Source organism: Rhinatrema bivittatum, chromosome 9 (genome assembly GCF_901001135.1).
Source record: "Rhinatrema bivittatum chromosome 9, aRhiBiv1.1, whole genome shotgun sequence".
NCBI lineage: Eukaryota > Metazoa > Chordata > Amphibia > Gymnophiona > Rhinatrematidae > Rhinatrema > Rhinatrema bivittatum.
The window spans coordinates 485,914-498,942 of record NC_042623.1 but is presented as its reverse complement, the minus strand read 5'-3'; the positions used below and the strand labels follow the sequence as shown (position 1 = coordinate 498,942).

General features: G+C 43.1%; 1 protein-coding gene across 1 annotated transcript in view; it reads right to left on the bottom strand.

Moving 5' to 3' along the window:
- Positions 1-13,029, bottom strand: part of CD36 (CD36 molecule) — a 142,817-nt gene that overhangs the window by 3,016 nt on the left and 126,772 nt on the right. Inside the window, exons 9-11 of the mRNA XM_029616476.1 lie at positions 11,052-11,170; positions 7,901-7,974; positions 3,212-3,266 (exon numbers count right to left, since the gene is read on the bottom strand). Coding sequence (XP_029472336.1) covers positions 3,212-3,266; positions 7,901-7,974; positions 11,052-11,170 — 248 coding nt within the window. The remainder of the gene's footprint in view (positions 1-3,211; positions 3,267-7,900; positions 7,975-11,051; positions 11,171-13,029) is intronic.

Sequence of the window (13,029 nt, the reverse complement as noted above, 5' to 3'; positions counted from 1 at the left end):
GTGACGAAAGGTTTCCAGGAACATTGCCTATCACTAGCTATCATGGATGCTATAAGCACTGGAACATAAGAGACATACATTAAGTGACAAACAGAAAAAAGGAAAGAAAATACATTCACAGAATGAGTCCAGTCAATTGGAAGGATAAGCAGGTAGCATATCAACACATTAACACCTTGAACTGCAAATAGGAATTTATTGCAACAGATGTCAGGCGTGTACTTGTGTCTACAGAAAACCTAGCTGTTGCCTGCATCAAATTAAGTTATATCTAATTGGAAGGATAATACCAATGCTACAGTCATTTCTGATAATTTGATAATTTGTGATGTTATCAAGGCAGAAAAATGGTAGAACAAGAATTTTAATGATGTAAACCTCTTTGTGCACCTCTGGAAAAAAGGAGGTGATTATGCCTCTGTACAGGACATTAGTGAGATATCACTTAAAGGTGAATTTTAAAAGCCGGGTGTGTGCCAAAATTGGAAGATGTGCTCATATGTAGGACATGCGTGTGTCCACCCGATTTTAAAAACTGCCCACAAGCGAGCAGAAATCCCAATGCACAAATATCTCACATCGTACAAAAAAGGGATGAGGAATAAGTGCTCTAGGATGGGGCCAAGAGAAGTGCACGCAAGTACCTATGTGCCTGGCCTGCACCCAGGTCTAGTGCCGCGTAACTTTAATTGTGGTATGCAAGAGGTATAAGTCTTAAGGCATAAGAAATTGCCATACTGGGTCAGACAAGGGTCCATCAAGCCCAGCATCCTGTTTCCAACAGTGGCCAATCCAGGCCATAAGAACCTGGCAATTACCCAAACACCAAGAAGATCCCATGCTACTGATACCAATAATAGCAGTGGCTTTTCTCTAAGTCAATCTCAATAGCAAATGGACTTCTCCAAGAACTTATCTAAACCTTTTTTAAACCCAGCTATACTAACTGCACTAACCACATCCTCCGGCAACAAATTCCAGAGCTTAATTGTGCATTGGGTGGAAGAAAAATTGTCTCCAATTTGTTTTACGTGTGCTACTTCCTAACTTCATAGAGTGCCCTCTAGTTCTTCTATTATCCGAAGGAGTAAATAACCAATTCACACTTATCCATTGTAGACCTCTCATAATCTTAAAGACCTCTATCATATCCCCCCTCAGCCGTCTCTTCTCCAAGCTGAACAGTCCTAACCTCTTTAGTCTTTCCTCATAAGGGAGCTGTTACATCCCCTTTATCATTTTGGTCGCCCTTCTCTGTACCTTCTCCAGTGCATAGGAGAGATGTGCATACAAATATTTATACACCTGGGCATGTGCCACGTAACTTTATTTCTGCTATGGAGGAGATGTAAGTTTTTTTAAAAACCTGCCATTTCTGAGGGGTTTAAAGGGGGCAATGCAGGCTATTAAACCAGGGGAGCTTGGAGGACCTACCTCTACAATGGTGAACTTGTGGACACATTGATGAAACTGGTCACGCCACTTTTGAAATTAACTTCCTTGCAAGGTTCATGCATGGATGTGCACACATACATGCTCAAATGTGCACATATGTTATATAATAGCCGCGTCCCTGGGAATGCACCAGTGCACATGTGTCAATGTGCGTCTGCTTGCCCCTTTGAAAGTTACCATCCCTGTCTTTTACTAGCTCAGAGAATCAAAACCTTTTTCCCACTGCACAAAGAATTCTAACACTGGCAAATATTAACCTTTAGTAGACAAAGTTATCCGGCTAATGTTAGTTAGATAGCTTGTCCTGTATATTCAGAGGGATAAATGTCTCACTGAATATACTTGTTTAAATTATTCAGCCAAATGTATCCGGCTAACTTTAAAACCTAACCAGCTATGTTTGAATATAGCAAGATAGATTTTAAAGATATGGAACTCAGAGAAGATGACACGGGACTGCCAAAATAAAGATCGGGAACACAGGAATGAAGACCAGGAATGTGAAGTGGCAACTAGCACTACGCTTTGTAGTTGACCTATTGCCGAGGCCAGGAAGTCCAGGTTTAGAGGCCTTTCATAGGCCTTGCTGGCTAATGTCATCGACAGGGGCCACGGGGAGGTCCTGCTGCGGGTCCCTTTAAATTTGGAGCTGAGGTGCACGTGTGTGCCTAAGGGGGCCTGTGCCACGCAGGAGTCGGCAGCAGCATCAGTCACAAAGAAGACAGTGGCAGAATCAGATGAAGGCCTGTGAGTTTCGGGCCTGCGGCCTTCCACTGCATGGAATCATCACCAGCGAAAGACGGAGGTGGGGTTCTGGGCAGGAGGTGAGGGCAGTGGTTCAAGGGGTTATCCCACAGACCACCAAATGCAGCATACTCTGTCCCTTCCAATCCCAAAATTTTAGATATGAACCTCTTGGGCTGTGTATCCCTAATTCCAAACCTCTCCTATAGAGGTCGCTGGGCACCCCCCTTCCACATTCCCTGTAGCATTCATCAGATAGCGGTGTCCTTCTCTTCCCCAATCCCTCCCACCCACCTGCAGTATGAGTAGTCCTGTCCACAACCTCCTCATCCCTCTAGACCCTTCCATCTCACCCCTATACAAAAAGAAAAAATGCTGCCGGGAGTAAGGTCTAAACTCACCTGCTCCGGGGAATCCAGCTCTGCTTCTGTCTTCTAGAACTGGAAGTGGCCTCTACCCATAGTGTACGCTTCCGGCACTAGAAACTTAAGCTGACTCTTAGCACTGAAAGTGTACACTATGGGTAATCTATGCTTCCAAAAGCAGCTCTGAATTGCCGGGAGTGGGTCAGTTGAGACCTTGCTTCTGGCAGAGGGATTTTTTTGTATGGGAGTGAGATGATATCCGGGTAAGTAGGTAGTGATCTGGCCACACAGGACTGGTTAACTTTATACCTTCTCTAAAGCAGTATAAATTTATCCGGCTAACCTAGCTTATTATACCAAATATTCGGATAGGTTAGCCAGATATCTTGGCCCCTCCCCAGAATGTCCCTGAAACTCCCTCTTTTAATCTCCCTAAATTAACTGCTTATCCAGCTATAATTTAGCTGGATAAGTAGCTAGATATGCCATTTAGTCGGATAGCTTGTGAGTTTAAAGATTTAACCACTTCTTCCCAGCAAATCCAAACTTACCACCAGCAGATGAAGGTTCTGTTGTTGATCCTCCTTCTTTCTCTGAATATTAGTATGTATGCAATATATTGAGTATTAAAATCAAAGCCTACTAACCTCATTAAGCCAAAGGACAGGGAACACGAAGGTGTTATTTAGTTTGGATAAAACACTGCAGAAGAAAATTAAAATAATTATAATAAGGTTAGTTTTATATTCTTCAATAACTAGTATTAGCAGTTTCCTACCCTCTCCTGTGCCTAGTCTAGTATCATCATAACCTCTCAGATAACTGAAAAGCAATGACTCCTTGTGTGAAGCACAGAGTTTTACTTATTCTCTGCTCCTTGTTCATGTCGCTTCCTTACAAATGATTAAGACTAGAAAATGAAGTAAGGAAAATGTTTTTATTGCAATCGGTTCAAATCAAATTAAGAGGAAAAAGGCCTATTTCCACAGCACGCAGTATAAAAATTGGTAAAGACGACAAGAAGTTCAATAAAAACAAGAAAATCAGAAATTAGAGGGAGCAGATGTGGGTGTTCATGGAAATAGTATCAAGAACTCACTTCCAAACAACACTGAAACTGCAGAAAATATGTAAAAAGGAAGAATGAACGCCTTAATATACTGTGATGTGTGCTTGTATGTCTATGGTCTTTTTAGTGTATATTTATTTAAGTTTTTAGATTTTATTTGCCTGTTTAATGCTATTATTGTTAGTGATGTTTTCATTAATTTAATTATGGATGTTAATTTTGTAAAGTGTCTGAATGTTGCTAGGCAGTTTAGAAATATTTTAAATAAATAAATACAATAAATAATAGATACATTTTCATACATAGGAAGGGCAATCTTAAAAGCCATTTCTGCAGATAAAGCTGTTTTACTTGTGGAAATGAGCATTTATAAAATGTCCCACCCGATAGGTAGGTACAAATATGCATGTACATCTTAAATGTGTGTATTTTTTGCAGTATATCAGACAGGCATTCCTGGGGAAAGGCTTAGGAAGAGATTTTATGCTGTAATGGAATTGATTGGCCTAAGTGTGACAAGTTTGGCTATTTAGAAGATAGGCTTCCTTAGACTCAGCGTTCTCATACCAACCTACATCTCGTGACTATACAACAACCCTGAGAAGAGAAGGAGTAAATACAAGATGTGCAGAAACTGTAGGAAGGCAGTTCCCTCTCTGGGCCATGTTTTGAGATAAAACACAGATGAAAAGGGTATAACTGAGAAGCAGGGGAGGTCTATGCCAGAGGGACAGTCAGAGAAAGAGAATCCTCACTCACAGAAGCAACGCAGCTACCCTAATTGTAAGAAAAGTGTTTGTACTTCGCTATTATCTTTGCTATATCTGTGTATTCTGCAGTGGTGTTTGGAGTGCAGCTTAGCATTAATAATAAAATACTGGTATCCTAAAATCAAGTGTTTGGATAATTGCCAGGTTCTTGTGGCCTGGTTTTGGCCTCTGTTGGAAACAGGATGCTGGGCTTGATGGACCCTTGGTCTGACCCAGCATGGCAATTTCTTATGTTCTTAAGTGTATGTGTTGACTTAGAGTGTAACATAGTAAATGTCGACAGAAAATGACTCAACTGGTCCACCCAGTCTGTTCAGGAAGCCTTGTTTTTCTTTTTTTATTATTAGGGTACACTAGTCAACACAAGTTGCCCTTTTCTTTGTGCAAATGTGGTTTTGTGTTTTCTTGAATAGCAGATCCTATCAGGAACAGAACCTGTAGGATACTGGCTTCATTTCTGTTCAGGGCAGGTCTCACCAAGGGGAAATGAGCTTGGGGCATGCCGGACCTGTTTGAGGTTAAGAGTAGGGAATCTCTTGGACCTTTGTGCTTTGCCACAGCTACACAGGGAACTAGGGGTGTGCATTTGTTTTCGATGTATTGGCAATCCACAACTTATATGTCCCTATTCGTTGTATTCGTGGGGTCACGAAACGTATGGCGAACCCCCATGAATACAACGTATCTAACGAATAAACCCCCCATCCTCCTGATCCCCCCAAGACTTACCAAAAGTCCCTGGTGGTCCAGCGGGGGGTCCTGGCGCGATCTCCTGCACTCGGGCTGTCGGCTGCCGGTATTCAAAATGACGCCAATAGCCTTTGCTCTCACTATGTCACAGGGGCTACCGGTGCCGTTGGTCGGCCCCTGTCACATGGTAGGAGCAATGGATGGCCGGCACCATCTTGTGCTCCTACCATGTGACAGGGGCCAACCAACGGCACCGGTAGCCCCTGTGACATAGTGAGAGCAAAGGCTATTGGCGTCATTTTGAATACCGGCAGCCGACAGCCCGAGTGCAGGAGATCGCGCCAGGACCCCCGCTGGACCACCAGGGACTTTTGGTAAGTCTTGGGGGGTTCAAGAAGGTGGAGGGTTGTAGTTAATTAAATTTAAAGGGTTGGGATGGGGTTTTTTGGGGAAATGAATACATAAGTAACTAATGAATGAATCGGCGTCCCCCGAGAACGGATGCAAGGGATTTGGCACCCCACGAATACGAATACCGAATGGGACGAATCCATCCCTGTTGCACATCCATACAGGGAACCTGTAACTCATACATATTTTAAACATTTTAAAAAGTATGCACATAAATTACATCAGGGAAACTACCCACATATATTACCTGGTGAAAATGTATGCAGGAAGTTTTATTGCCTTAATTTTCAAAGCTAAAGTACATGATTACTTTCACTTTGAAAATTTGTGTGTAAAATCTGGGGATAAAAACTACCTATGGCCTTTGCATTCTTAGAGAGTAATTTTCAAAGACATTTCCACAGGTAAAACAATGCTTTACTAGGGCAAACGTCATATATAAGATTGCCCACTGCTATGCAGGTAAACCTTCATGTCTATGTCCTGTATGTGAGCAGAGGCATTCCTGGGGTGGAGCTGGGGAGGGGTTTGCACAGATGTGCATACATTTAGATGTTCAAAAGTATGCGTGTAAATGTCTGCTAACAAATTAGCAGGTTAATTGTGTGCAGGTAGTTTTAATGAGATAATATTCAAAGTGAACACAGATGCACAAGTTTGCTTTGAAAATGTGTGCAAAATGTCCATATTTGCCAAATTTCTTACGTGAGCTATTATAGAATTATCCCAAGAAGGTAAATCTAAGAATCTTTACACAAGTGCAAAATTTGCAGGTACTTTTTACCCATGGGCTTTGCACTTATTTTCAAGGTGAAGTATGTGCATACTTTTACTTTGAATATTACTCCAGGATAAATACTTGCACACATTGGCAGCTGCTGATGGATGTGGTTACCTTTCATAGCTAAAACTACCCATCTCCAGGAATGCCTTCCCCTATTGCAGGTATAATGAGCAGCACAGAGGTTCTGTGTGTCTACTATTACCCAAATATACAGAGGATAATTTTATAAAGGCCAATTTACTCAGATAAAGTACCATTTTACCCATTGGAATGGCTTTGAATATTTGAACCACCCACATAAGTGCAAAGCGTGCAGGTACTTTCGCCCATAGATGTTGCACCAGTTTTGAAAGGGAATGTACAGCATGCTGCTGCTTTTTCCATGTAAAATAATGCACATAATTTTTAAACTATAAACTACCCGTGTTGCTTACTTCCCCAACTCTAACCGTGCCCTCAGGATTGCCTCCACACAATGCATCTACAAGTATACATGTAGCTTTTATATAATAAAAGGGTGATTTTCAATAGTGTGCATAACTCAGCATATACATGCAAAAGTAACATTGTAATGATGGCAGATAAACACCAAATGGTCCATCCAGTTTTCCCAGTAAGCTGCTTATGGTAGTATTTGCAGCTCTTTGTAGGTTACCCCCTTGTTTTGTTAGGGGTAGTAACTGTCACCCTCTGCAGGTTACCCTCATGCCTTTTGTTAAGCTTAGTATGGACATCTGAAGTTATGCCTTAATTTTATAAACTACAGCAGGAGCCGCACAGTTTATATAATACCGTGAATCAGCACCCCAAAAATATGGACGTTAAGTTTCAGTACACACGGCCCCTGTTAGCTATCTCCTTGTGGCTGAATAGGGACATCGCACAATAATGAGCCATGTTAGCTATCTTCTTGTGGCTGAATAGGGACATCGCACAATAACGACCCCTGTTAGCTATCTCCTTGTGGCTGAATAGGGACATCGCACAATAACGACCCCTGTTAGCAATCTCCTTGTGGCTGAATAGGGACATCGCACAATAACGACCCCTGTTAGCTATCTCCTTGTGGCTGAATAGGGACATCGCACAATAACGACCCCTGTTAGCTATCTCCTTGTGGCTGAATAGGGACATCGCACAATAACGACCCCTGTTAGCTATCTCCTTGTGGCTGAATAGGGACATCGCACAATAACGACCCCTGTTAGCTATCTCCTTGTGGCTGAATAGGGACATCGCACAATAACGACCCCTGTTAGCTATCTCCTTGTGGCTGAATAGGGACATCGCACAATAACGACCCCTGTTAGCTATCTCCTTGTGGCTGAATAGGGACATCGCACAATAATGACCCCTGTTAGCTATCTCCTTGTGGTTGAATACGGACATCGCACAATAATGACCCCTGTTAGCTATCTCCTTGTGGTTGAATAGGGACATCGCACAATAATGACCCCTGTTAGCTATCTCCTTGTGGCTGAATAGGGACATCGCACAATAATGACCCCTGTTAGCTATCTCCTTGTGGCTGAATAGGGAAAATACAGTTCTTATTCGGACATGAAGAATTTGCGATTATGTAAAGTTTAAAAAAAATTCAGAGATAACTTACTCAATTTTATTTGTTGGTTGAAACATTAAATTGATTTGCAGCCTTTTGGCAAACCTCAATGTAATACCTGTGGTCTAAAAAAAAAATAGTTATTGCATCTTTGTTTTGTATTTTTTTCAATTGTTCCTAGATTGCTTCTGTTCCAAATGCTTTTCCATTCTTAAATTAAATAACCTGAAATTAAAACTCAAGGCAGAAAGTCTTAAACTTTTGTAAAAGTGGCGCCATTTGTATTATTGTTATTCTTAATTACTCCTTTACCTCTGGTCATTTCCTTTATTATCTGAAAAGTGCAACAGTACTCAAAAAGATACTCTTTGCTGTTAATTCTTTCCCCATTTATCATCTTATTTTTTAAGTAAAGACATTGACAAAGTGAGGTTTGTACCTCTGTAACCCAGTTCTAGGATTGTGGAGGAGGGGCAAGCAGCATAGCCTGTCCTGGGCATTGCTTTCTAATGGGCAGATTAGGTTTAAAGCGTGAGCCAGCGCAGTGTGGGGCCTGTGAGCCTGCCCCACAGAGCCCTGCTGTATCTCCAGCCCTTGCATGGACGAGATGGGGCCTGTGAGCTCCCAACTGCTAATAAGCCTGTGCTCATTTTCCTGCTTTGCTGCTGCACAGGCTACAAAGTACTCGATATTAGAGATGTGTATCGTGTGATCGATCATCTTAACGATCGATTTCGGCTGCGGTGGTAGGGAATCGGATCGTCGCGGTTTTGTGTTTTTAAATATCGTGTAAATCGTAAATCGGGGGAGGGCGGGAAAATCGGCACACTAAAACATCCCGAAAACCCACCCCGACCCTTTAAAATAAATCTCCCACCCTCCCGAACCCCCCCCAAAATGTCTTAAATTACCTGGGGTCCAGTGGGGGGTGTCCCGTTGTGATCTTCCACTCTTGGGCGTTGGGCGCGTTGATAGAAAATGGCGCCGGCGCCATTTTGGTTCCTGTTCCCCGACGTCACGAGCATAGAAGATCGCTCCTGGACCCCCGCTGGACCCCCAGGGACTTTTGGCCATCTTGGGGGGGGCTCCTGACCCCCACAAGACTTGCCAAAAGTCCAGCAGGGGTCCGGGAACGACCTCCTGCACTCGGATCGTGTTGCCGTACGGCAACACGATCCCGGACCCCCGCTGGACTTTTGGCAAGTCTTGTGGGGGTCAGGAGGCCCCCCCAAGCTGGCCAAAAGTCCCTGGGGGTCCAGTGGGGGTCCGGGAGCGATCTCCTACGTTCGTGACGTCGGGGAACAGGAACCAAAATGTCCAGCGGGGGTCCGGGAACGACCTCCTGCACTCGAATCGTGTTGCCGTACGGCCAGCGCCATTTTGCTGTACGGCAATATGGCCGGCGCCATTTTGCTTAAAATGGCGCCGGCCATATTGCCGTACAGCAAAATGGCGCCGGCCGTACGGCAACACGATTCGAGTGCAGGAGGTCGTTCCCGGACCCCCGCTGGACTTTTGGCAAGTCTTGTGGGGGTCAGGAGGCCCCCCAAGCTGGCCAAAAGTCCCTGGGGGTCCAGCAGGGGTCCGGGAGCGATCTCCTACGCTCGTGACGTCGGGGAACAGGAACCAAAATGGCGCCGGCGCTACCTTTGCCCTGTCATATGACAGGGCAAAGCTGGCGCCGGCGCCATTTTCTATCAACGCGCCCGACGCCCGAGAGTGGAAGATCACAACGGGACCCCCCCCCCCCACTGGACCCCAGGTAATTTAAGACATTTTGGGGGGGTTCGGGAGGGTGGGGGATTTATTTTAAAGGGTCGGGTGGGTTTTAGGGATGTTTTAGTGTGCCGGTTTTCCCGCCCTCCCCCTTCCCCTCCCCCTTCCCCCGATTTACGATTTTTTACGATAAATCGGGGGAATTCCTATTAAATATCGCCTCTAATGATTTTTGACGATTTAAAATATATCGGATGATATTTTAAATCGTCAAAAAACGATTCACATCCCTACTCGATATTATCCATGGGCTGGGGGCTTAGGTGAAAAGAGAAAGAGAGTGCACAGGGAGGATATTGGGTAGAGAAGAGACAGGGAAGTTGTTTCTGGGCAGAGAGAGAGAGAGGCTCTTGTTGGCTGGGGTGACTTGAGAGAGAGTTGGATTGTGAGAGAGGTAGGAAGGGAAATGTTGCTATGGCAGGGGTGGGGGATAGAGGACTCTGTTGTTGAGTAAGGAGTGGGAAGAGTGAGAGGGTGGCACAGGGGAGAGATTAGGGGGCTATGTTTAGGAGAGAGAGGAAGAGGGGGCTGTTGATAGGCAGGGAGTGGAGGAAATGAGGGTGACAGCTGCTGGGAAGGGGTAAGTGGTGAGGGAGAGATAGAGGGAGCTGCTTCTGGGTGGAGGGCTACGAGGGAGACAGTGAGAAAAATATTTGCTATAGGGAAAGCAAAGAGGGGTGTGAGAGAGAAAGGGCAAGGTTTGGGGGAATGAGAGATTGATTCAGGGAGGAAAGGTGATGTACGTTGTACCGGGGGGGCATAATTCTGAACATCTGCCCCAGGTGCTGAAAAGCTTAGCTCTGGCCTTGTTCTAACCATCTCCCTTCCTAGTAATATATTGCAGAGCACTTTTAATTTGGATTTCTTCAAACAGAACTGAGCAGCAAATCAGCTCTCATACTGTTCCACTCAGTATAGCACTGCCTTCTCGTCATCCATGCTGCTTTAGACAGCTTTGCCCATCGGCCACTGCATCATCCAGTATCACCTTCAAAACGTCATTGGTGTCTCTAGGTATTTCCTATTGCAGCCGCTGTTATTTAATCTAGTAAATCTTCTGTACAGCTTCAGTGATTTCCCTACATCCTGAATGTTTCCATACATTTGTCACAATGACTCAAATAAAACAGGATTGTATTGCATCCCCTTCTTCAGCTCACGGTACTACTTGATATAAATTTATATGAGCAGAAAACAAGAAAAATACTACAAAATGAGCTAGATAGCTTCCTGATGAGAACCAACCAAAAAGGATTTAGGGTGATGCTTTTCAGAAGAGCAGAAGCAGAAAATTTTACCATAATAATGACAAGTCAAATGGCTAACAATGAGTCATTTAAAAATCAAGGAAGAAAGTAATGCCATGGTCATGATACAATGAAATAGTCACAAATATGATACTTATACAAAGGGTGAGTTAGCTTACAGGTTCTACATCTAAATAGGTCTGGTGTTCCTCTTCATTGGGCTTCAGGCCATGCACATGGTTTTTCTTATTTTCACTTGCATGAAGAAAGTGAGGGAGTGATATATAGATTGGCTTCCCTGAAAGAAAGCAGCTAGATTAGCTGTTACATATATTTTCCTGTTTCTACAGTAATAAGAGTGAGTTTCATATTCAGTGGTGCAGTGAGTGGGATATTCAGTGGCGCAGTGAGGGATATTCAGTGGCGCAGTGAGTGGGATATTCAGTGGTGCAGTGAGGGATATTCAGTGGCGCAGTGAGTAGGATATTCGGTGGCGCAGTGAGTGGGATATTCAGTATCTGCTGCTGAATATACCTGGTTAAAGTTAGTCACGTAACATAGTTACAAAACAGCAGAAAAGGACCATATGGCCCAACTGCTCAGCTCTACCTTCCCTACCACGCGGGCAGAGATCCCCTGTGCCTGAATTCAGATACTGTCTTTGTAATTTTGCTTCGCTCACTTTAGGACAACCCTTGACCTCAACCATGCTTATCTGGATAGCATTTGATATTGGTGCCTGGAATGCCCCAATGCTACTTCCTTTGAGTCCGTTAAGTCTTACCCGAGTAATGACAAACCCAGTTAAAATTCAACTGCTAAGAGGGATGGAAATTCAAAACTCAGGGTTTGTACAACTAACCTTAAAATGGGCTGAGCAAATGTTTTTGAATATCAACTTCAATGTGTCTAATGATTCATTTCATACAAGAAGAAATCATACGTCACTTTACACCTTTAAGTGACTTTATTTTTCAGTCTCATTAAGAAAGAGCGAAGGAAGGTCAGAATCTTCCATTACCTGAGTCCATGAAGATTTTTCACGTGTTTGGGACACAATTATATACCTGGGAATTTTATGTCGCTCTTCAGGCTGCTATTTATAGATCTCACTTTCTAGCCCTGATTGTCATTCGTGAAACTCACCTTTTAATATTATAAAAGAATGACCCAATAGAGCAGAAAAAGCTTTGTGTGATTTCATCAAGCATCTGACTCAAAGGACTGTGTTTTCCAAGGATTGTTTATGTAAGCTGGGAAAATTAGATAAAGATGACTAAAATATATATTATTTTAAACAGGGTTATCAAGTGGCTCCATTTTATTCAGCACGGATCAAACGATTTCTTGTTTTAGCAACTTCTCATGCAGAGAGTTGTGATTTGATTTCACTACAAGCAACAGAACAAGTTCATTCATACAGAGGCTCAAAAGCAGAGCTTGATCAGTCTTTCCTGAAATAAAACATCAGTTGGTAATGGTAAGGCTCGTTCTAAAATAAAGAAACTAGCAGAGATGGGAAGGATAGGAGTAAATAAGCACTCTAGTCTTTATAGTCCTTAAGGCAGTATCTCTGCAGCTTTGAAGAAAAATCAGTAGGGATGTACAGAGGCAAAACTGCCATTTAAGTCTGTTTATTCATTTTGTAGGTCACTAATATTCTTTTGGTTTAGTTTAGACAAAAAAATGTTTTCATTCATCCATTTTATTCATTCATCCATTTTCCATTAAAGTCAATAGGGGAAGCAATGCAGCCTATTTTGGGCTCCATAATTGGGGTTTTCTAATCAGTGGTAATGAAATGTGTGGGTAGACATCATCAGAAGGGGAAAGAGTCAACGTGACACCAAAACTGGCACCGTAATGGGGCAGAACAGTACCAGCAATGACCTGAGTCTAAAGGTCACTTCTCTGGCTGATGACTTTCAATTTGTATTTACTGTAATTCATTTAGAACCCTAGTGAAAATCTCTTTATCTTATCAGCACTGATGAACCTTGCAAAATGAGACTTCCATTGCCATGTTTTGTTCTACAGATCCTAATTGCTACAATTACTATCTTACCCTCTCAATCAGTCTTTGAATATTGACCTTGTAAGTGCTTATATTACATACAAAGAGCCAACTAAGCCTTTACAAATAATCCTATCATTTCC